This window comes from Tilletiopsis washingtonensis (genome assembly GCF_003144115.1).
Source record: "Tilletiopsis washingtonensis strain MCA 4186 unplaced genomic scaffold FA09scaffold_14, whole genome shotgun sequence".
NCBI lineage: Eukaryota > Fungi > Basidiomycota > Exobasidiomycetes > Entylomatales > Tilletiopsis > Tilletiopsis washingtonensis.
The window spans coordinates 42,800-63,034 of record NW_020312011.1 but is presented as its reverse complement, the minus strand read 5'-3'; the positions used below and the strand labels follow the sequence as shown (position 1 = coordinate 63,034).

At 68.2% G+C, this 20,235-nt stretch overlaps 7 protein-coding genes across 7 annotated transcripts; 3 read left to right on the top strand and 4 right to left on the bottom strand.

Annotated features, from left to right (window-relative positions):
• The first annotated feature begins 243 nt into the window (after positions 1–243).
• FA09DRAFT_330679 (Krr1-domain-containing protein) lies at positions 244–3,186 on the top strand. Its single transcript, XM_025742694.1, has 4 exons — positions 244–758; positions 858–1,437; positions 1,491–1,963; positions 2,017–3,186. Exons 1-4 carry the CDS (start codon positions 422–424, stop codon positions 3,054–3,056), a joined length of 2,430 nt encoding a protein of 809 aa, XP_025597307.1. The 5' UTR covers positions 244–421; the 3' UTR covers positions 3,057–3,186.
• Positions 3,100–5,793, bottom strand: FA09DRAFT_330678 (putative tryptophan synthase). Its single transcript, XM_025742693.1, has 6 exons — positions 5,634–5,793; positions 5,414–5,578; positions 5,110–5,342; positions 3,539–4,984; positions 3,263–3,483; positions 3,100–3,198 (listed from the first exon to the last, which is right to left on the bottom strand). The coding sequence occupies exons 1-6, from the start codon at positions 5,676–5,678 to the stop codon at positions 3,125–3,127; spliced, it is 2,184 nt and encodes a 727-aa protein (XP_025597306.1). The 5' UTR covers positions 5,679–5,793; the 3' UTR covers positions 3,100–3,124.
• Positions 5,794–6,458: 665 nt separating this feature from the next.
• FA09DRAFT_330676 (putative histidinol-phosphate transaminase) lies at positions 6,459–8,010 on the top strand. The gene is made up of 4 exons (XM_025742692.1): positions 6,459–7,073; positions 7,131–7,417; positions 7,472–7,829; positions 7,883–8,010. Exons 1-4 carry the CDS (start codon positions 6,498–6,500, stop codon positions 7,973–7,975), a joined length of 1,314 nt encoding a protein of 437 aa, XP_025597305.1. The 5' UTR covers positions 6,459–6,497; the 3' UTR covers positions 7,976–8,010.
• FA09DRAFT_57989 (hypothetical protein) lies at positions 7,989–9,861 on the bottom strand. Its single transcript, XM_025745729.1, has 4 exons — positions 9,443–9,861; positions 9,011–9,356; positions 8,301–8,890; positions 7,989–8,247 (listed from the first exon to the last, which is right to left on the bottom strand). The coding sequence occupies exons 1-4, from the start codon at positions 9,824–9,826 to the stop codon at positions 8,029–8,031; spliced, it is 1,539 nt and encodes a 512-aa protein (XP_025597304.1). The 5' UTR covers positions 9,827–9,861; the 3' UTR covers positions 7,989–8,028.
• Positions 9,862–10,420: 559 nt separating this feature from the next.
• On the top strand, positions 10,421–12,225 carry FA09DRAFT_330674 (protein kinase A catalytic subunit). The gene is made up of 6 exons (XM_025742691.1): positions 10,421–10,865; positions 11,040–11,421; positions 11,488–11,585; positions 11,640–11,746; positions 11,803–11,982; positions 12,041–12,225. The coding sequence occupies exons 1-6, from the start codon at positions 10,683–10,685 to the stop codon at positions 12,126–12,128; spliced, it is 1,038 nt and encodes a 345-aa protein (XP_025597303.1). The 5' UTR covers positions 10,421–10,682; the 3' UTR covers positions 12,129–12,225.
• On the bottom strand, positions 12,032–15,768 carry FA09DRAFT_57826 (hypothetical protein). Its single transcript, XM_025745728.1, has 2 exons — positions 15,527–15,768; positions 12,032–15,465 (listed from the first exon to the last, which is right to left on the bottom strand). The coding sequence occupies exon 2, from the start codon at positions 15,388–15,390 to the stop codon at positions 12,256–12,258; it is 3,135 nt and encodes a 1,044-aa protein (XP_025597302.1). The 5' UTR covers positions 15,391–15,465; positions 15,527–15,768; the 3' UTR covers positions 12,032–12,255.
• A 548-nt stretch (positions 15,769–16,316) lies between these two features.
• FA09DRAFT_309485 (hypothetical protein) lies at positions 16,317–20,204 on the bottom strand. Its single transcript, XM_025740609.1, has 7 exons — positions 19,531–20,204; positions 19,348–19,476; positions 18,728–19,275; positions 18,235–18,666; positions 16,993–18,180; positions 16,863–16,931; positions 16,317–16,809 (listed from the first exon to the last, which is right to left on the bottom strand). Exons 1-7 carry the CDS (start codon positions 20,018–20,020, stop codon positions 16,534–16,536), a joined length of 3,132 nt encoding a protein of 1,043 aa, XP_025597301.1. The 5' UTR covers positions 20,021–20,204; the 3' UTR covers positions 16,317–16,533.
• Positions 20,205–20,235: the final 31 nt, after the last annotated feature.

Genomic DNA, 20,235 nt, shown 5'->3' with positions numbered 1-20,235 from the left:
GGTCGTGCCGGGTGCGTGCACTGCAGCCGGCGTGGTCGTGTCGGAGCGGGTCGTGGTGAGAGGCGAGGCGGAGGCGAGGCTTCCCGCCAAGCCGCGTCGCGCTCGGGGCGCCGTGGCCAGTGCGGCGCGGCGCTGGCAGGGGGCGTGTCACGTGCGCGCGCCAGTTGGGCCGCGGCCTGGGCTAGGGCTCATGCGCCAAAATTGTACGCGCCGGTAAGTCCGGCCGCCTTCCTTCCTCCCTCTCTACTCCACCCACCCGCTCACTGCACCTTGTCCCTGCAGCTCGCCTCGCTGCAGCTGTCGCACCGCGCTCTTGACGGTCACTCTGCCGCCAAGCCGTATATCGCAGCACGCGGCGCCTTCAGCGAGCCTCTGCCTGTGCGACCTCCTCCACTCGCAGGCGCGTGGCGCATCAGCTGCGATGGACCTCTTCGCAGACGACGCCGCACCGGCGACACAGTCACGCGCCTCGTCGCCCCAGGCGTTCCAGATCAACGAGGAGTATGCGCGGCGCTTCCAGCACAACAAGGAGCGCACCGAGCTGCACCAGCTGCAGGAGCGCTACGGCAAGAGCGCAGACGGCGCCGGCGTCGCGGGTGCGGCCGAGAGCGACGGCGACTCGAGCAGCTCCGACGAGACGGAGGACGACGACGGCGAGCAGGTGACGGCCGACGTCGACGCCGCCATCCTGCGCACGCTGGCCAAGATCCGTGGGCGCGACGAGAGCATTTACGACGTCTCGAAGCGCGTCTTTGATGGTGAGTGTCACGGCTGCAGCGTCACAGACGTACATGGCAGCGCTGGCAGGGCCACACGAGTCTGGCTGTGTTCGTGCAGCTGACGTGCCGGCACCGCAGATGAGCGGGCACTCGCTTCGAAGCTGCCTGCCATGCCCTCGAGCTCCCGCTCGGCGACCGGCAAGCGCGTGACGCTTGCCGACTATCAGCGCACGCGCATCCAGGACCTGATCAAGACGTCGGACGATCCTGCACGCGCGCTCGCCGAGGCGACGACGGCCGTGCCTCGCGGCCCGATGGAGGACGAGTCTACGCGGCTGGCACCGGCAGCCGAGGCAGAAGCGCTGCGCAAGGAGGTCACCGCAGCATTCCACGCCTCAGACGATGATGACGGCGACGATGGCTTCTTCACTCGGCGGGACGGCGCTGGCGATGAGGAGGACGACCCAGCTGCGTACAAGCGCTTCCTGCTCGGTGCTCTGGGTGAAGACAACGAGCGGCGAGTGCGCGAGATCCTGCGCGCGCAGATGGACGAGGCGGGCGAGGGTGATGATGCTGAGGGCGAGTCAAAGCTCTCCCTCACAAGCAAGGCCAAGGAGGAGCGCCGTGAGCGGAAACGCCAGGCGAAGCTGGCCAAGGCGGAGGCACAAGATGCCGGCAGCAAGGCGGCTGAGCGGGCGAATGAGGACTTCTTGATGGAGTGAGTTGACCCATCTGTCCACTGCGGCCCTTGTCTGACGATGGCCTGCGCAGCTACATCCTCAATCGAGGCTGGCTCGACAAGGGTGCTGCTCCATCGCGCAAGCCTACGCGCCTCAGCAAGCCTGCTCCGGCAGCGCCAGCGGCGGTCGACAAGGATGAGGCCATGTCTGTGGACGAGGCGTCAGACGGCGAGGGCGGCCGAGACTGGGACGCCGAGGCGGCCGAGCTCTCTTCGGAAGCGTCGTTCGACTCGCGAGCTGAGGCCTACGAGACTGCCTACAACTTCCGCTTCGAGGCGCTGGAGGCAGGCGATGTGGGCACGCAGATCCAGAGCTTCGCACGCAACCCGGTCGGCACTGCGAGGCGTGTGGACGACAAGCGCAAGCGCGAGCGAGAGGAGCGCAAGGCGCGCAAGGAGGCCGAGAAGCGGAAGAAGCTCGCAGACCTGGATCGCCTGGCCGACCTCAAGCGCCGCGACATCGTGGACCGCCTGAAGAAGCTGAAGGAGATGACGGGCAGCGAGAGTAAGTCTGCTGCCAGGCCACGTGCAAGGCTCATGTGCTGACACTGCCGCCAGACATCGAGCTCGGCGGCCTCGACCTCGACGGCGAGTTTGACCCGGAGGCGCACGACCGCGCCATGCAGGGCGCATTCAACGACTCGTACTACAACGAGATGGACCCGACACTGCGCGGCATCGACGACGACGACGCGTACCCCGAGAAGCCCATCTGGGACGACGACATCGACATCGGCGACATCCTGGCGGACGAGGAGGCGCGCACTGCGCACGCTGGCTCGTCCGGCAAGGACAAGAAGGCCAAGGCCAAGTCTGCAGCGCTCGCGGAGGGTGAGGACGACGGCCCGATCTCGATGGACGCCGACTTCCTGGATGGCGAGCAGGATGGCGCGGCCTCAGGCACGCTCTCCAAGAAGGACCGCAAGAAGCTCAAGAAGAAGCTTAAGGCGGCCGAGAAGAAGCTGGCCAAGCCAGCTGCGCAGGGCGACGCAGGCGTGGAGGCAGACGACATGGATGCCGATCTCACCGCTGCGCAGCCGAGCGATCCGGCCGAGCGCAAGCGCAAGGTGCAGCAGGCCGTCGAGGAGTACTACAACCTCGACTACGAGGACGTGGTGGGCGACGTCGCCACGCGCTTCAAGTATGCGCCGGTCGAGAAAGAGACGTACGGCCTCACGCCCGTCGAGATCCTGCTGGCCGACGATGCCGAGCTCAACGAGGTCGTCGGCCTCAAGCACATCCAGCCGTACCGCCGCGGCGCGAAGAAGCCGGCGGACCACGCGCGGCGCCTGGCCGAGTTCCGCCGCAACTTCGCTCGGCGCCACGCCGACGAGCTCGCACTCACCGGCAAGGACGCCGCGGCCAGTGTGCCGCCGCCGCCGAAGAAGCCTCGTCTCGGCAAGAAGGAGCGTGAGAAGCTCAAGGCAGCGGCTGCCGCGTCGCAAGGCGAGGCCTCCAGCTCAGGTCCGGCGCCAGCTCCGGCGAAGGACGCGGCCGCAGCTGCACCCGCAGCTGGTGAGGATGAGGAGGCTCGCGCGGCACGCAAGCGCGAGAAGAAGGAGCGCAAGCGGCTTGCCGCACAGCAGGCAGAGGCATGATGATGTGCAGACGAATCGCATGCTATTCGCGCGTGCCAGCGCCCTGCGATCTCCATCATGTCTGCGCTCTAGATGTCCCAGCCCAGCCGCTCCGCCCATCCCTGTGTGCTCAACGCGTTTGCGATCTGCTCGACGTCCTTGTCTGTGAGCGTGAAGGTGTGAGCGAGGGACAAGCGATGAGGGCGATTGGGAGGGCGTGGACGCACCTCCCCGCCCAGACAGCGACACCACGAGGTCCTCCGTCTTTGCCATCTTGCCGGCAATGTGGAATGCAGACCAGAGCGCGTGGCTCGTCTCCAGCGCCGGAATGATGCCCTCGAGCTGCGTGCACATCTTGAAGCCGCGCAGCGCCTCCTCGTCGGTCGCCACGGTGTACTCCGCGCGGCCACTGTCCTTGAGCCAGGCGTGCTCAGGGCCGACGCCGGGGCTGAGCAGCAGCGCGTCAGTACATGGTTCGTGCAGCAGTGCTCCCTCGAACTCACTAGTCAAGACCGGCACTGATGGAGTGCGTCTCGGTAATCTGGCCGTCGGCGGCCTGCAGCAGGTAGGTGCGCACGCCGTGCAGCACACCCGGCGTGCCCTTGGTGAGCGTCGCCGAGTGCCGGTTCGTGTCGATGCCGTCGCCGCCGGCCTCGACGCCGATCATGCGCACGCTCTTGTCGTTGATGAAGGGGTGGAACATGCCGATGGCGTTGCTGCCGCCGCCGACGCACGCAATGACGGCGTCCGGCAGCTTGCCGACCTTCTCCTGCAGCTGCTGCTTGACCTCCTTGCCGATGATGCTCTGGAAGTCGCGCACGAGCGACGGGAACGGGTGCGGGCCGATGGCCGAGCCGACGAGGTAGTGCGTGTTGTGCAGGTTCGTCACCCAGTCGCGGTTTGCCTCGTTGATGGCGTCCTTGAGCGTCTTGCTGCCGCTCTCGACGGCGACGACCTTGGCGCCGAGCATCTTCATGCGGAAGGCGTTGAGCGACTGGCGCCGCACGTCCTCGGCGCCCATGTACACGACGCACTCCATGCCGAACTTGGCGCACGCCGTCGCCGTGGCCACGCCGTGCTGGCCGGCGCCCGTCTCGGCGATGATGCGCGTCTTGCCCAGGCGCCGTGCCACGAGAATCTGGCCAATGGCGTTGTTGATCTTGTGGCTGCCGGTGTGGTTCAGGTCCTCGCGCTTGAACCAGATGCGCGCGCCGCCGGCGGCCTCGGTCATGCGCTCGGCCAGGTAGAGCTCCGAGGGCCGGCCGATGTACTCGTAGTACGACTCAAACTCCTTCCAGAATTCGGGGTCGTTGATGCAGCCGAGGTAGGCTTTCTCGAGCTCGGCGTGCGCGTCGAACAGCGCCTCGGGGATGTACTGGCCGCCGAACTTGCCGAAGCGCGGCGGGCGCACCTCGCCCGTCTGCTTGTCGACCGTGGCGTCGAGGCCGGGCACCGGTGGCCGGTCCGCCGACACGACGCCGTCGAGCTTCGGGATCGGCACAGAGTCCGGCTGATCAAGCGCAGACTTGATGCTGACGCCGTTGGAGGCGCTGCCGTTGAGCAAGGCATTCTTGCGCTTGATGCCGCCCTCCGTCTTGCCCGTGATCTCCTCGCAGTATGCCTGCGCAGCAGCGCACCGGCCGTCGGTCGTGGCGGGCTGGGCGTCGCGCAGGTTGGCAACCAGCTTCGAGCCAATCACCACGCCGTCGGCATGCTCGCCAACCTCAACGAAGTGCTCGCGCGTGGCCACGCCGAAGCCGACAGCAAGCGGCACGGATGTGATGGCGCGGATGCGGGACAGCATGGCGGGCAGCGCCTCCGACACGGCAGCGGCCACGCCCGTCGTGCCCATCTTCGAGACGACGTAGATGAACGAGTCGGCCAGGCCGGACAGGTGCTTGATGCGCTTCTCCGACGTGGACGGCGCGATCAAGGGCACATAGGACATGCTGAGCAGGGGCGTCAGCAGACTGCGCGGGCTGAGGCACGCCCGTCCCTGCGCCTGCCCGAAGCTGCCGTGCTAGGCAGCGCAGCAGCGCATGCGGTCCCTTCGGCAGCACGGCCCACGACTCACCCCTCTGTGGTGCAGCAGTTGCGGAAGTCCACTGCCTCCTCCGGCGGCAGGTCGACGACGATGAAGCCGTTTGCGCCGGCCTCGCGGGCATCGCGCACGGCCTTCTCCTCGCCGTGTGCCAGCAGCGGGTTGTAGTAGCCCATGAGGAGCACGGGCGTCTTGAGGCCGAGCTGGCGTGCCTCGCGCACGTAGCGCAGGCACGTCGTGTAGTCGACGCCCTGCTCGAGCGCGACCTGTGGAGACGGTGGGTCAGCACACAGACGCTACGGGCAGCTGCTGCGCACAGCGCAGACCAGGCACGCACCTCATTGGAGCGCTGGATCGCCGGACCGTCGGCCTGCGGGTCCGAGAACGGCACGCCGAGCTCGATGATGTCGGCGCCGCCGCGCTCGAGGGCGAGCAGGATGGAGACGGTGTCATTCTTGGCCGGGTAGCCGGCAGTGACGAAGGAGATGAAGACGGCCTCGTTCTGGAGCAGCGGAGCGTGAGCAGAGGCAAGCGCCGAGCCGCGCCGGCGCACGCACCAGCTTGGCCTTCTCGGCGAAGGTGGCCCGGATGGCCTCGGTCATGCTGGGCGTGTGCGATGGAGCGGCGGTGCCAGATGGCGAGTGGCGAAGCGATGCGATGCGAGGTGTGTGTGGTAGTCTGTTGGCCGCGCGTGCGAGGTGGTGCGGACGCAGGAGGCAGGTGGTGGTGGGTGGAGCAGGAAGGAGCGAGCGCCGCTCCCGCCGGCCACTTTCGCGTCGCTGCAGCGAGCTCGAGAAGGCCGAGGCGTCGCAGCCGCAGGCGGCCGGCCCGCTGGGGGTTGCGCCGCGGCTGGAAGCGGCGCGCGGCGGTGGCGCTGCCATGCTTAGTCAGAGTCAGGCCCAGAAGCTCTCCCCCCCCTCAGTGACTCGACCCGCGGGGCGCCTCATCAGCAGCTTGCCTCGCATGCATTCACAGCACAATCAGGCGCTCGCTCTGATGAAGCTGCGGGCTCGTCGAGAATGTGTCAAAAGCCACAGCGTGATGCCCGAAATAGCCCTGGGGCTGAGGTCAGCTGCTTCCTCCGCCAGGGGACCGTCCGCATCTGCCGCTCTGCCTCGGCGCCTGGCTGACGCTCTTGCAAGCTGACGACGCCTGCGCGTGAGGTTCGGCACGCCTCTGCACAGGCTACGCATGTGCCCGGTTCTGGCATTGCTTGTTCTGCTGCCTCGGATGGGTGATGATGAGACTAGGATGGGCAGACACGTGACAAGGCCGGGTGAACGAGGCGCGCGCGCGCGAGTCATGGGAAGATCCGCTCGCCGCGGCGGCCGGCGATAAAGAATGCGTGGCGGCCGTGCGCTGCTGCCAGCCAGTCCAGGCCACAGCCGCGCTCCTTCTCACCCCACCACATTCCACACACCATGACTGCCTCTGCCATCCCGGGCCTCGCACCGCAGGCGGCCGCCGCCGTGGCGCAGCTCAAGCCGGCGCACTTTGAGCTCGAGCGCATCATCCGGCCCAACATCCTCAGCCTCGCGCCGTACCGCTGTGCGCGCGACGACTACCAGTCGGGCATCCTGCTCGACGCCAACGAGAACAGCCTCGGCCACAGCCTGCCCGGCGCCAGCCAGGCCAGCGGCAGCGGCAGCAATGGCGCCGGCGCCGGCGCCGCCTCGCTCACCGCCAGCCCGGCAGCGGCGGCGGCCATCGACGCCCTCGGCCTCAACCGCTACCCGGACCCGTCGCTCTTCGGCGTCAAGCCGACGCTGGCGCGCCTGCGCGGCCTGCCGAGCGAGGACCACGTCATGCTCGGCGTCGGCTCGGACGAGGTGCTGGACCTGCTGCAGCGCATCACCTGCCGCCCGGGCCAGGACAAGATCATGATCTGCCCGCCGACGTACGGCATGTACTCGGTGTGCGCCGCCGTCAACGACGTGCAGGTCGTCAAGGTGCCACTGAAGACGGCAGGCGGCGACTTTGGGCTTGATGTGCCGCAGGTACGTGTCGTGCAGGCAACGCACTTCCTCTGCCTGCCGCTCACTGCGCCTTCACAGATCCTCAAGACGCTCGCCTCCACGCCCGACATCAGACTGCTCTTCCTGTGCTCTCCCGGCAACCCGACGGGTACACTCCTGCCGCTCGATGCGGTCCGCGAGATCCTCGAGTTTCCAGACTGGAGTGGCCTGGTCGTGGTGGATGAGGCGTACATCGACTTTGCCGAGGAGGAGCTGCGGCTCGGCAAGCGCGCCGAGCAGCCGTCGGCGACGAGCCTGCTGAGCGAGTACAAGAACGTGGTCGTGACGCAGACGCTGAGCAAGGCGTTCGGCCTGGCCGCCATCCGGTAAGGGCGATTTGTGGGACATGCGCAGTGCTGTGCTGACTGCGCGCTCTGCAGGCTCGGCATCTGCTACGGCTCGCCCGCTCTGATCCAGATCATCAACAACACCAAGGCGCCGTACAACATCAGCGTGCCGACGGCGCACCTGGCCTCGCTGGCGCTCTCGCCAGAAGGCCTCGACCTGATGCGCAGCAACGTGCGCCTGCTGATGGAGAACCGCGACGAGCTCATCGCGGGCCTCAAGCAGCTGCAGTGCACGGGCGAGATCCTCGGCGCCAACGACGCCAACTTTGTGCTCGTGCAGGTGCTCGACAAGGCACGGGCCGACGGTGGGCGGCCCAGCGGCGAGCGCGCAGAAATGTGCTACAAGCGCATGGCCGAGGAGAGAGGCCTTGTGGTGCGCAACCGCAGCAAGGTGCGTATGCGGCGGCGCGTCTGGCTCAAGGCGCGGCTAACACCCCACTGCAGGAGCTCGGCTGCGCTGGATGTCTTAGAATTACAGTGGGCACCAAGGAGGAGAACGCGAAGTGTCTAGAGCTGATGGCGGAGCTGCTTGGGTGAGCGGGTCAAATGAGATGCAGTAACACGGCGCGCGATGGCAGGGTGACGGAGGGCTAGTCGCTCGGCGGGCTGGTTGTTGCCTCGAACGCCTCAGACGGAAAGGAGAGGTCGCTCGTGTCCGCTGGAGCTGCGAGAGGAGCCGCCGGTGGCCGCGGCATAGACGGAGTGGGTATGAGAGGCGCAGCGAGCGGTGCCAGATACATGGCCAGATGCGCAGTGACGAGGCTGGCCGCGTGCGCGCGGTCGATGGGCCGCAGATGCAGGTGGTCCCTCTGCAGCGCTGCGTCAGAGCAGGAATGCATGGCCAGCGGCGTGAAGGACTCACAAGAGCGGTGCATGTGCCCGCGCAAGTGACGTTGTAGCAGGCCAGGTACGCCTCGTCGCGCTTCTCGTAGCCGCGGCCCAAGAGTTGGTGATGCACGAGCTTCTTGACGGCCGCCTTGTTTCTCTGCTCTATGGCGTTGACAGCCTTGGCACCGTCTGGCACATCGCTGCTCGCGCCTGAGACGGACGGCAGATCGAACGTGTCGGTGGCAGGCGAGAAGATCGATGCAGATCGCTCGCGCTTGATACGTGCTTGAAGCATCCCGCCACTGCCACTAGCTGCGGATGATGGTCTCGCGCGCTTCTCGCCGCGTCGACCGGGCGTGTGATTGCCGCCTCGCTTGCTCGGAGACGCAGACGTCTCTGCGCGAGACGGCGGAGGCGGAGAGGCGAGCCCTAACGGACGTTCCTCCTCCTTCACTGAGGCAAGGCCCATCACGTTTGGCGTGCTCGCGCTCTTTCGCAGCATCGCAGTCTTCGAAAGCGCGCGGGATGCGGGTGGCGCTGCCTTCGCGGCAGACCCTACCGCCGGTACGGCGCCAGAGGCTGTGCTTGCCCGTCGTGGTTGCGGCACGGCTGGCAGAATAGAGGCTGTGTCTTGACGGCCAGCACCGCTGCGCGAGCGTCCGGCCAGCATGGCTGACAGAGCGCCTGGCGGGCCATGCCTGTCAGGATGCGTTCGCGTAGCCGACCGTAGCAGCCTGAACTCACTGCGCGGTGCCGGATCTCCAGGTCTCGAGGACGGCCGCTCGGAGCGCTCAGGCCTACGCACGACGGTGCGGCCGACGATCATCTTCACCTTGCCTGCATCACTGTCCACGCCCGGGCGGGCACAGATGGCCAGCTGCAGGCCACCAGGCAGCGCAGCGGTTCGTGTGGCGCTGCTCGTGCTCGGCTTGTATGCCGCAGAGAACGGATCGTCGGCCTGCGAGGCCTCACGTTGGCTGCCGTCCGCCTCTGGCGCTGGTGCGCCGGCCTGCCCAGGAGGACCGCTCGCGTCATGCAGCGTGTCGAGACTGAGCTCGAAGATGCGAGAGCCGTCGTTGGCTGCCTCGGACTAGCAAATGCAGACTCGTGGTCAGATCTGTACTGGCTCACAACGAAGCACCTCATGCTGCACCGCTCGCGTAGACACCGACTCACCGGCTCCTGGCACCAGTGCCGCTCGAACCACGCCACCGTTGAGAGGCAGCGCGGGTCGACGTACATGCGCACGTCGCCGCTGCCGCTGAAGCCGACGCGCTGCTGCTGCGGCGCCAGCACCGCCGCTGCGGCGCGCAGCACGAGCGGGCGGTGGCGCAGCATCTCGAGCGCGAGGCACAGCTCCTGCTCGGGCGACACGCCGGCGGCGGCAAATACGGGCGAGCGACGGCTGACGAAGCACACGCCGGGCAGCGCCGAGCCGTCGCTGAGCTGCAGCTCGCCGCGCCAGAGCAGGCGGGCACGCGGCGGCGTCGGCTGTGCGCTGCCCGGCGGCGGCGGCGGGGGCTCGGGTGAGGGTGCCGGCCGCACAGGCTGCGCGAGCATGGCAGGCGACAAGCGAAGTGCGGCGGAGATGTGGGCGGTGGAGGAGGCGAGCTCGGAAGATGGACGCGTGGCCGGGACGCGTAGAGTGCGCGGCGCGGCGCCGCTCTGCTGCTTGCTCGCGAGCGTGGGAGCAGCTGGTGTTGGAGTTGGCGGCGGGCGTGGAATTGCCAGGCGCCCTGGCACCTGCTGCCGCACCCGGGCCTGCTCTCCGTTGAGCCCCTGCACCTCCCCTCAAGCAACGCCCATGCTGAGGCTGCTGCTGTGGCTCTGCTCGCAGCTGACACAAGCGAGGGTGCCGGCGGCGCTGCTCAGCGAAAGGCCGCTGCCAGGCGCGCTGCTGCCCTGTGCGACGCATGCGGGGCGCGCGCGGGTCCCTGTCCAGCGGAGCGTCCTGGTCGCAGCGCCGCGCTGCTGCTGCTGGCGGGCGCGAAGCTCGGCCGCAGGCAGGAGAGCAGCAACGCGCCGCACGCGGCGGTGCTTCGCTGGTTTCTACGCCGCGCGGCGGCACGCCAGCAGAGGACGCGGATCAGCGTGCAGCGGCAGGGCGAGATTGCGGTGCGGCGCGCCGGTCATTCAACTGCGCCGCGCTCCGCACACCGCACTCGCACTGACCCGCCGGCGGCCCAGCAGCTTGCTTCTCGTCCTCACACTGCTCGTCCATCATCGCTGCTTCCACAGGCTCGCTCCCACCCGCTCACACAGCGCGCCGCCATCTCGCTCGCCAGCGCACGCCGCATCACTCGCCGCCGCACAGCCAGCGTCGTCTCGCGTCGCGCGCCTCGCACTTCGCCGCCGCCGCCGCCGCCGCACCTTCTCGTAGTCCGCCGCTTCGCCAGCAGCAGCAGCCGCCGCGGCCATGGATCCCAGTGTGGCCCTGCAGGCCGCACCCGCCCTCGTGCCCGCCGGTGCCACGCCGCGCAAGCTCAGCGGCCGCTATGCGCTCGCCGACTTCAACATTGAGCGCACGCTCGGCACCGGCTCCTTTGGCCGCGTGCACCTCGTGCGCAGCCGGCACAACCTGCGCTTCTACGCCGTTAAGGTGAGCGCTGGGGCGTCGTCGCGCGGATGACACCGGGCATGGAGCTTGCGGCAGACTCGCCTGTGCGGCGTGTGCAGACCGTGCGGCATGCTTGCAGAATGTGACGCAGCGAAGCGCTGCTGGACGTGCAGCAGGCGGCCGTGGTCCGCGCGTGCTGACGCTGGCCCCACACAGGTGCTGCGCAAGGAGCAGGTCGTGCGCATGAAGCAGGTCGAGCACACCAACTCGGAGCGCGCCGTGCTCGAGGTGATTCGGCACCCGTTCCTCATCAACCTGTGGGGCACCTTCTCCGACCCAACGTTCCTCTACATGGTCATGGACTTTGTGCCGGGCGGCGAGCTCTTCACGCTGCTGCGCAAGTCGCAGCGCTTCCCGCACCCCGTCGCCAAGTTCTACGCCGCCGAGGTCGCGCTCGCCATCGACTACCTGCACCAGAACGGCTTCGTGTACCGGGACCTGAAGCCGGAGAACATCCTGCTGAGCGCCGACGGGCACCTCAAAATCACCGACTTTGGCTTTGCCAAGTACGTGCCGGACGTGACATGGACGCTCTGCGGTGAGTGCCGAAGAGGCGCGACAGATGCCCGTCTGCGAAGGCATCTCAGCTCACGCGACACGGCAGGCACGCCGGACTACCTCGCGCCTGAAATTGTCTCGTCGAAGGGCTACAACAAGTCGGTCGACTGGTGGGCGCTGGGTGTGCTGCTGTTCGAGATGCTCGTGAGTGACCGTGCCGCGCGAGGCGGCCCGTGCTGGCGCTGACACCGAGCGCAGGCTGGCCACCCGCCGTTCTTCACCGAGGACGGCAACCCGATCAAGCTGTACGAGAAGATCATCGCATGCAAGGTCCGCTACCCGCCGTACTTTGAGCCCGCCGCCAAGTGCGTGTCGCGCGTGCGCACAGAGCCTCGCAGCCCTGGCTGACATCTCCGCGCAGGGACCTGCTCAAGTCGCTTCTCACTGCCGACCTGACCAAGCGCTTCGGCAACCTGCACCGCGGCTCCAAAGATATCTTTGGGCACATGTGGTTCGCCGAGGTCGACTGGGACCGGCTGTACCGGCGCGAGATCCCCGCGCCCTACCTGCCCACGGTCACGGCCGACGGCGATGCCTCGCAGTGAGTAGAGCTCGCGCCGCTTGCTCACTTTCGCCCTGCTGAAGCAGCCGGCCGCCAGATTCGAGCGGTATCCCGAGAACGACCTCTCCGAATACACGATGCTCGACGCGCCCGACGTGTACGGGCACCTCTTCCCCGCCTTCTAACCGCCCTGCCGCCCGCTGCACTTCTCGTCGTCATTCCTTTCTCGCCTTCGCTGCTACTGCCCTCTTCCATCGCAATGTCATGCCACTGGAACGCATTGCATTCAGTGCCGCGCACGTCGCGCAGCCGCTAGCGTCGCTCCTCCCAGGCGTCGTCGTGCTGCACAGTCTCCTCGGGCATCAGCGGCGTGATCCAGCCGATGAGCTGGTCGTCCACGATGCGCCCGTCGCCGGCACGCTTCTGGAAGCGCCGCTTGACTGCCGCGGTAATGCGCCTGGCGCGTCCCGGCTCATCGTCCTCGTCCTGGCCGTCGGCGAAGAGGCGCACCTCGCCCGCCTCTGCGCCCGGCCCCAGCGTGTCTTTGCGTCCGGCGCGCCGGTTCGCCTCGCTGCGCTCGGCGCGGATGCGTTGCACGTAGCTGATGTCGTGCGCCTCGACGGCATGGTGCAGGTCGCGAGGCGAATGCAGCGCCGTCGAGCTCGTCGTGGGACATGCCGCGCTGAAGCGGTGCGCCGCATGGACGTGCTGCGCCAGCTTGACCATGTCGACCGGCAGCGAGGGCGCCTGGCGCGGCAGCGTGATGACTCGGCGGGCAGAGCCGCGCCGCAGGTACATCGTGTCCAGACTGCGGCTCGACCGCTTGAGTGCCGCCGCCAGACACGCTTCCGAGCCACGCCGCGTGCGCGCAGGCGTGACGAGTGAGAGGCACAGCGAAACGTGCGCCGCGCGTCCATGGTCTCCGTCCTCCGACGCCAGAAGACTCGGCGCGTACGAGGCGTCCTGCAGACGCGAAGGCGTGACGAACTCGATCTCGACTGCAAGGCGCAGCTGACCGGCGTCCTTGTCGCGCGGCGAGGACTCGGCGGCCAGTGCGGCGTCTGCCACCTCCTGAGGCCCTGCGGAGATCAGCGTGTTGCCGTACCACGCCATGGCACGCAGCAGTCCTTTCCAGCTTGGCGCGCGGATGGTGAAGAAGCTGGAGAGGTCTTCGCCGGTCACGACGCCCGAGCCGTCCGCTGGCGGCATGGTGAGCTGGATTGAGTTGGGGAAGCGTGCCTTGCCGTCCTTGCCGCTGCGATTGCGCGGGCTGGCCAGAAGCTCGGGCGCGAACGGCTCGCATGCGTAGCCCCAGTCCGTGCCCGACATTGTCGTCTGCGCGAACTCATGGACGCTCAGCCGCGAGCCCGAGCCGGATGGGTCCAGGCTGGTCGCGGCCGTGGCAGAGGAAGCAGACGAGGTGGAACGGCGGCTCGAAGTGCTCGCGATGCTAGACTGGCGCTCGAAGCTTGTTGCGCCGGAAGAGTCTGCTCGCTGTGACGGTCGGGCGTCGTGCCCCGCAGATGCAGACTGCTCCGCGACGGGCTGCGTTTGGTGTGAAGGACCTGCTGCGGGCGCGATCGGCGAGATAGCTGGTCGCTGCGCGTGTCTCTGGCTGCTCTTCGGGCTGAGCTGGGCTCCTGGCAGGATGTCGGGCTCGCCCTCCTCGCGAATCGCATCGTCAAAGCTGCCAATCGAGATGGTGGGTGACTCCGGCTCTTCGCTAGATCGCCCGCGGTCCCACTCGCTCTGCGTCAGCGCACGATTGGACCGAGCACGCGCAAGATCTGCGCCCGTTGGCTCCTTGGGCGGGGTTGGCGGACCTGCAGCGTCCTCTGCTGCGGCTGCCATCGTGCGTGGAGATACGAGGCGCGGCAGACGCATGGACGAGCCGCGCGGCTGGATCGGCGGCTCCCCTGCCTTCTCAGGTGGCCGAGGCGGCTCAACAGAGTCCGCTGCTGGCGGCGTGCTCTCTTGCACGACTGGCCGGAACTGTACATGAGCCGGGATCTCCGCCGGGGCTTCGGGTGGGCGATCAGCGCCGACTTCGGCGTACAGCGGCGGGGCCTCGGCGTCGTCGCCGAATGGATCATCGTCGTCGTCGCCGTCATCGTCGTGTCGTGCGTCGTCGGCGCCAAGCTCCGTGCCGGTCTCCGAAGGTGGCTCGACGATGACCTGCGGCAACGGCGGGCGCGGCAGCGGGCCGCGTGCGCCCATAGCGGACGACTCCGCCGCCGGAACGGGCGGCAGCGAGGCGTGTGGATCCGTCATGCGCATCGCAAGGCTGTACGCGTGGTCGTGTCGCAGGTGTTGCCAGTACGCAGCCTCGCCGACGGCGCCTCCGCGACTGACGAAGTCTTGAAGTGCCCGCTCCTCTTCATCGCGGCGACTCCACTCGCGCTCCATCTCGCGTCGGCTCTCCTGGAGCACGCGCTCCTCGATCTGCTGAGCCAGCGCCTCTTCCTCTGCGCGCCTGCGCTGCTCCGCCTCTGCCTCACGCCTGCTGCGCTCCAGCGCTTCGAGCTGCTCCCGCTCCAGCCTCTCCCGCTGACGCAGCCGCTCCTCGCTCGCTCTCGCACTCTCTGCCAACGCCAGGCGATGCGCTTCTTCCTCGCGCTCTCTGGCCTCTCGAGCGCGCTGCGCAGCTTCCTCGTCGCGGAGTGACGCCTCCATGACCTGTCGAATCATGTCTTCCTCCTCTGCGGCGGCGCGGGCTCTCTCCTCCGCAGCTGACTCTTCGATGGCGCGGATGTGCGCTCGCTCTTCATCCGAGAGGCCGTCGTCGCGCGCAGCGCGTCGTGCGGCGTCCGCTTCGGCCGAGCGACGCGAGGCTTCGATGGCAGCCTCAAAGTCGGCACGGCAGCCGGGACAAGCGGCGGCGTCATGTGGCACGCCGGAGCTGTCCTGGCGGTGCGGCGCCGGAGCCGGAGCCGACGCCGGCGGAGCGCTGCCGGCGACCTGGTAGCCGCCGCTCGCGGCGTGGAGCGACTGCGGCCGAGATGGAGGGTGCGGCGAAGGAGCCTGGCTCTGAGGGTGCCTGTACTCCTGCCGGCCGGGCTGCAGAGCATGCGGCGGCGAGGGCGCAGATGGCAGCCGTCCGTGGAGGGACTGCATCGACTGCTGCGAGCTCGATGCATGAGGGAGGCTGGGCCGGAAGTGCGGGCTCGAGCCCGGACTCGGGCCGCCAGGTGGCTCAGGCCAGCCAGGCGCGGGAGAGGAGGAGTAGCGCGAGTGGCGGCTGTTGTGCGCGACGCTGCCAAACGATGGCTGGCGCTGTGGAGCTTGTTGCGGCGGCGCATAGGACCCTGGCACTGCCGGCGCGTTGGTGCCGTACGTGGGGTAGTGGTTCACAGCCACCGTCGGCGGAGGGTAGAGCGCAGGCGCAGGCTGCTGCTGCTGCGCAGGTGGGTAGGGCGCCGCGCCGGTGGCGTACGGCGGCAGCGCCATGGCGCTCGACTGCGGGCTCGGCGGGCCGGAGTGCGGCGGACGGGCCTGCCACGGCTGCTGCGGAGGCGGGTATGGCTGCCTAGGCAGTGCTGCGATGTGAGCGCAGTCAGGACGCACATCACAGCGCAGCACTCACATACTGACTCGGGCCCGGGATGCAGGCGTGTGGCGAAGCGGGAGAGCGGTTGCGGCCAGCGCGTGGAGTTTGAATGGATGGCAGCGACGGGCGCAGCTGCGCTCAGACGTGCCGCACGCTCGTGAGCGCGGCGGAGGCGGTCGAAGCGTCGCAGTCGCGGCGGAGTGAGAGCGTGATGGTGGAAAGCAGGCGGCGAGGATGATGTGGTGCTGAAGGTAGCTCTCAGCACGCCGGCCTAAGTCGAGCACGCTGGTGCTGCGTGCGTGGTGGAGGTCCCGCGCTCCGGCGCCGGCTCGCCCTTCAGGCACGCGGCCAGTGTGTGCCTGCATGAGCGTGCCGCGGCAGCCCTCAGGCCAAGCGCTAAGCCTGCGCCGCGCGTGAGCACAGCCTCGCTCACCTCCGTCCACGCAGCCCTCTGGGTGCTGTCAGCCGTTTGCAGTCGTCAGGTGTGGCTCATATCCATTCAGCTGAATGCAGAGTGTTGAGGCAAGAGGCCGCACCAGCTAGCAGCATCATCATCACCTGATGAGCCTCGCATCGCGCTCGAAGCAGCAGCGTGCTCAGCCACTTGCTGATTGAGGGCATAGGGCGGGGCCGCGGCGAGCTAGGGTGCCGGCGGCGCGCGCCGACGGCGGGTAGAGTCTTAGTGGAAGCAGCAGCAGGGCGCAGCCGGACCCCTGAGGCACTCTACAGCACCGCCTCGGCCACCGCATCCTGCAGCAGGGGCAGAGCTGCATCTGGTGCTGCACCAGCTGCAGGGCTGGAGCTCTGCAGCACGTCAAAGCAGAAGGCGGCGTGAAAGATAGGGCATTCAAAGTACAGCGAGGACGAGCAGCGCGCCGAAAGGGGCCGCAGGAGGATGCCGGGCCGAGGGGTCGTACATAGAGAGCGCGGCGCACAAGAGACGGGGGAGGCGGAAGAGGGCGGCGAGATAGAAGGCGAAGGCGTGACGAGTGGGACAGCGAGGGAGACGCAGGCGGAGAGGAGAGGGCCGTGTCGAAGGGGGCTCACTCGAGCGGCGAGAGGAGCGCGTTGAGCGCCTTGAGGCCCTTGGCCACGCCGTAGCTGGCGCTGGCCATGGTGCTCTTCGTCGCCTTGTCAAACGTCGGGCGCGACTGCATCTCCGAGAGCTTCTCGCAGTCGACCGTGAGCGCCTGCAGGATGCGCTCGCCCTCGGCGGCGCGCGGCCCCGCGGGCAGGTTGTCCTTCGAGATGGCAATGATGGACGAGACGATCGTGGTGATCTGCTCGAGGTTCTCGTTGAGCTGCACGCCAGTCGCGCCCTGCAGAGTGAGGCGTGAGCATAGGCACGGCGAGGCAAGGCCGCACCACGCACCTCGCGGATGGCCGACAGGAGTGCCTGGATGGCGTGCACGATGCTCTCGGTCTGCACCTCGATGTAGTTCTGGCGAAGAGGCGAAGAGTCAGTCGCGCAAGCAAGCCGCGCTGCAGCGCTCGACACTCACCCGCAGCTCGGCCCAGTTCTCCTCCGAATCGTCCGTGCCCGGTGCGGCATCTCCGTTGCCGTACCGGCCTGGGCTGCGCGGCGGACTAGCGCTCGACGAGGAGCGCCGCGTCGTGGTGTTGCTGTTGATGCTCTTGGAGCGCAGCGCCTGGTGGATGTCTGGCACAGCCGGCGGCGCAGCATTCCCGTTGGCTGCCGCGGCACTCGAGGTGCTCGAGATGCTCGCGGCACGCTGGCGCTGCTCGCCGCGCCACGAGACCTCGCCGCCGTGGCTGTTCTTGCGGTTCACGTCGGGCCGGTAGCCGACGGGCGAATAGCGACCCAGCGTGCCGTGCGTGCGCGGCGAGAAGCGCGCACCGTCGCTCGCAGAGTTGGGGTTGAGCCGGTCTTCGGCCTGCGTGGCGGGCACGCGAGGGCGGAACTCCGCGCCTGCAGACAGCGAGCTCGGTGAGAAAGGCGTCTCACGCGAGGAGCTGGCGCTCGCCACGGCGTTGATGTGCAGAGGCTTGAGGCCGTTGGCCAGCGTGCCCTGCGCGAACGTGGCCTCCAGCTCGTCGGTCTCCGACTGGCTTGCCTTGCGGATTTTGAGCAGCTTGGCCAGGTCCACGACGGTGGACGAAACGTGGCTTGCAGCCGCATCGAGGAGCGACACGGGCGACATGCCGTGCGACGAGGCGTGGTTGCGGCAAGCCGTCATAAGGTTGTTCAGCGTGCCTGAGGCCTTGCTCTTCAGCAGCACCAGCTGCTCGCGCTCCTCGGGCGAGAGCTCGCTGCCGTTGGTCGTCTCCCACTTGATGGCGTCGTCTGTCACGAGGGTCGTGGCAAGCACGACCGTCTTCATCGACAAGAGCACGCTGCCGGGGCTCTTGGAGCGCGCGGCAGACAGCAGCTCGTCGATGGAGCTCTGGAACGCCGTCAGATTGATGTCGGCAATGGCTCCGCGCTCCGTCGTCTGCATCACGTCGTCCGCCTTGGGCGGCTGCACGAAGAGCTGCGACGTGGCCTTGAGGGCGCGCAGCTCCGTCTTGGCGCTCTCGTACTTGCGCTTGTAGCCCTGCATCTGGTTGTTGAGATCGCGCACCACCGCGAGATCCGACTCCTTCTCCGCCTGCATTGAGTCGTTGCGCGCCGAGAGCTGCCGCAGCTCGTCGAGCAGCGACGTGACCTCTCCGCGGAGCTCTTGCACGAGCTAACAGAGCGCGTTAGCAAATGCGCGACAGGCTGGGCGCGCACGGCTGCTCACCTCTTCCTGATGGCTGTACTCGCTCTGCAGGCTGGAGAGCTCCTCTCGCAGCTGCTCGACAGACTCAGAGTCGCCGCGCGCCTCGCGCTCAGTCTGGAGAGCCTCATGCTGCGAGCGCAGCTCGTCGAGCTGGCGCAGCGTACTCTGCAGCTCGGCACTGGACTTGTCGTGCCGCTCTCGTGATCGCGAGGCATCGCGCTCGAGCTCTTCGTGGCGCCGCTTCTCCTCCTCGACGTCCTTCTCCAGATCCGCCTGCCGCTCGCGCGCAGCGCGCATGTCGGCCTGCCACCGCTCGCGCTCGCGGCGGAGATCGTCAGCCTCCTCGCGCGCCTCAGAGGCTTGCGTCTCCAGCGTGCCGACGCGCTGCTGCAGCGTTGCGATGCGGAACTCGTAGTCTGAGCGCAGCTTCTCGATACCAAACGTTGACGGCGGCTGCGGATCGAGCGTGAGCCTCGCTGGCTGGTGCTGCGCGCGCAAAGGAGTCACCACTCACCTCGCGTGATCCGAGACTCGGGCTTGCGATGCTCTCCGTGCCCCGGCTGGCGGCGTAGCCGTTGAAGAAGCCCGTCCCCACGCTGCTGGCCTGCGAGTACATTGTCTCGCGGCGCTCCTCGTGATCTGCTGCGTCGTCCGAGTCACTTGCGCGTGCCCGCGCGCCGTTGCTCGGCCGTGCAGGACTCAGCGGGGCATCGCGCGACGTGCTTGCTGCACTCGTGTCGCCCTCTGCCGTCGAGTAGGGCACCGCGATGTCCTCCGACACCAACGTGCTCTTGGCCGGAATAATGACGTCTGCCGTCGTGCCCGCCGCCGACGTGGTGGACGCAGAAGCAGCAGCAGCCGCGGCCGCCGAGAGCTCGTCGCGCTCGCGGTGCATCGCCTCTGGCCGGAACTCGTCGCGCAGCTCCGGGAAGCGCCGCTCCAGTTCGAAGAAGACGTCTGAAGAGAGGTCCTTGAAGCGCGTCTTTGGCAGGGTGGCCAGCTTCTGACGCGCCTGGTTGCGCTTTGGATGGAACTCTTCGCGCACTGCGAGATGCGGCATCTCTGCGCGACAGGGCCTGCCTTCAGCAAGGGCGCATGCGATGCGCGCGCGCGCGCGCGTTGGCTGCCACTCACCGACACCGCTTCTGCCATTGCTCAGCCGCCGCATGAGCTCATCGTACACATCCGTGCTGAGCTCGGTGAACTGCTGCTTGCTCAAGCGGGTCAGCTTCTCGCGCGCGTTTGAGCGCGGTCCAGTTTGGCCTGCATGTGCGCGTCAGCGTGTCCGGCCGGTGGAGCGTGCGCGTCGGTGCTCACCCTTCTGCAGATGGCTGCGGAGGAAGCCCAGCAGCTCCTGATAGTGCGTCCGTCCCACACGCTTAATCTCTTCGGTGTCCGGGCGTGGCCGTCGCACGCGCATCTGCTCGTCGTCGTGCGCGCCGTGGATGGTCGGGTAGTCGACGGAGCCGCCGGGACCGCCGCGGCTCTGCTGCGAGGACTGGCTGCCGTTGGTGCGGCCCAGGCCCGAGGACGGGTGGTACGGCTGCTGCGCATAGCCGCGCTGCGAGGACTGGCTGCCGTTCTGCCGGCCCAGCGCTGATGAAGGCGGCAGAATGCGCGCCGAGCCGGGCGGCGACATCATGTCGCTGCCCGACGAGGACGAGGCGCCGGGCGCAGCGGATGCATAGGGCACGTAGCGGCCGGCCGCGCCGCCACCGCCGCCGCCGCCTGTGAGAGAAGAGGAGCTGGAGGCGCTGTAGGCATGCTGCGGCGGATTGGGCCGGTAGGACGCCATGGGTGCGGCCATCTGCGGGGACGGCGGCGGCGGCGGCGGCGGCGCAGAGGCACTCGGTGCACGCACAGCGAGGCCAGGAGAGGTCTGCGGGGCGGCAGCAGTCGCAGGCCGGCGCGTTGAGGATGTGGATGGTGTGGTAGAGACGATGGAGCAGCCCGGCGCGCTAGAGGGAGGGCGAGCTTGGCGGTGGTGGGAGCAGAGAAGGAGGCACGGCGGGCCGCGCACCG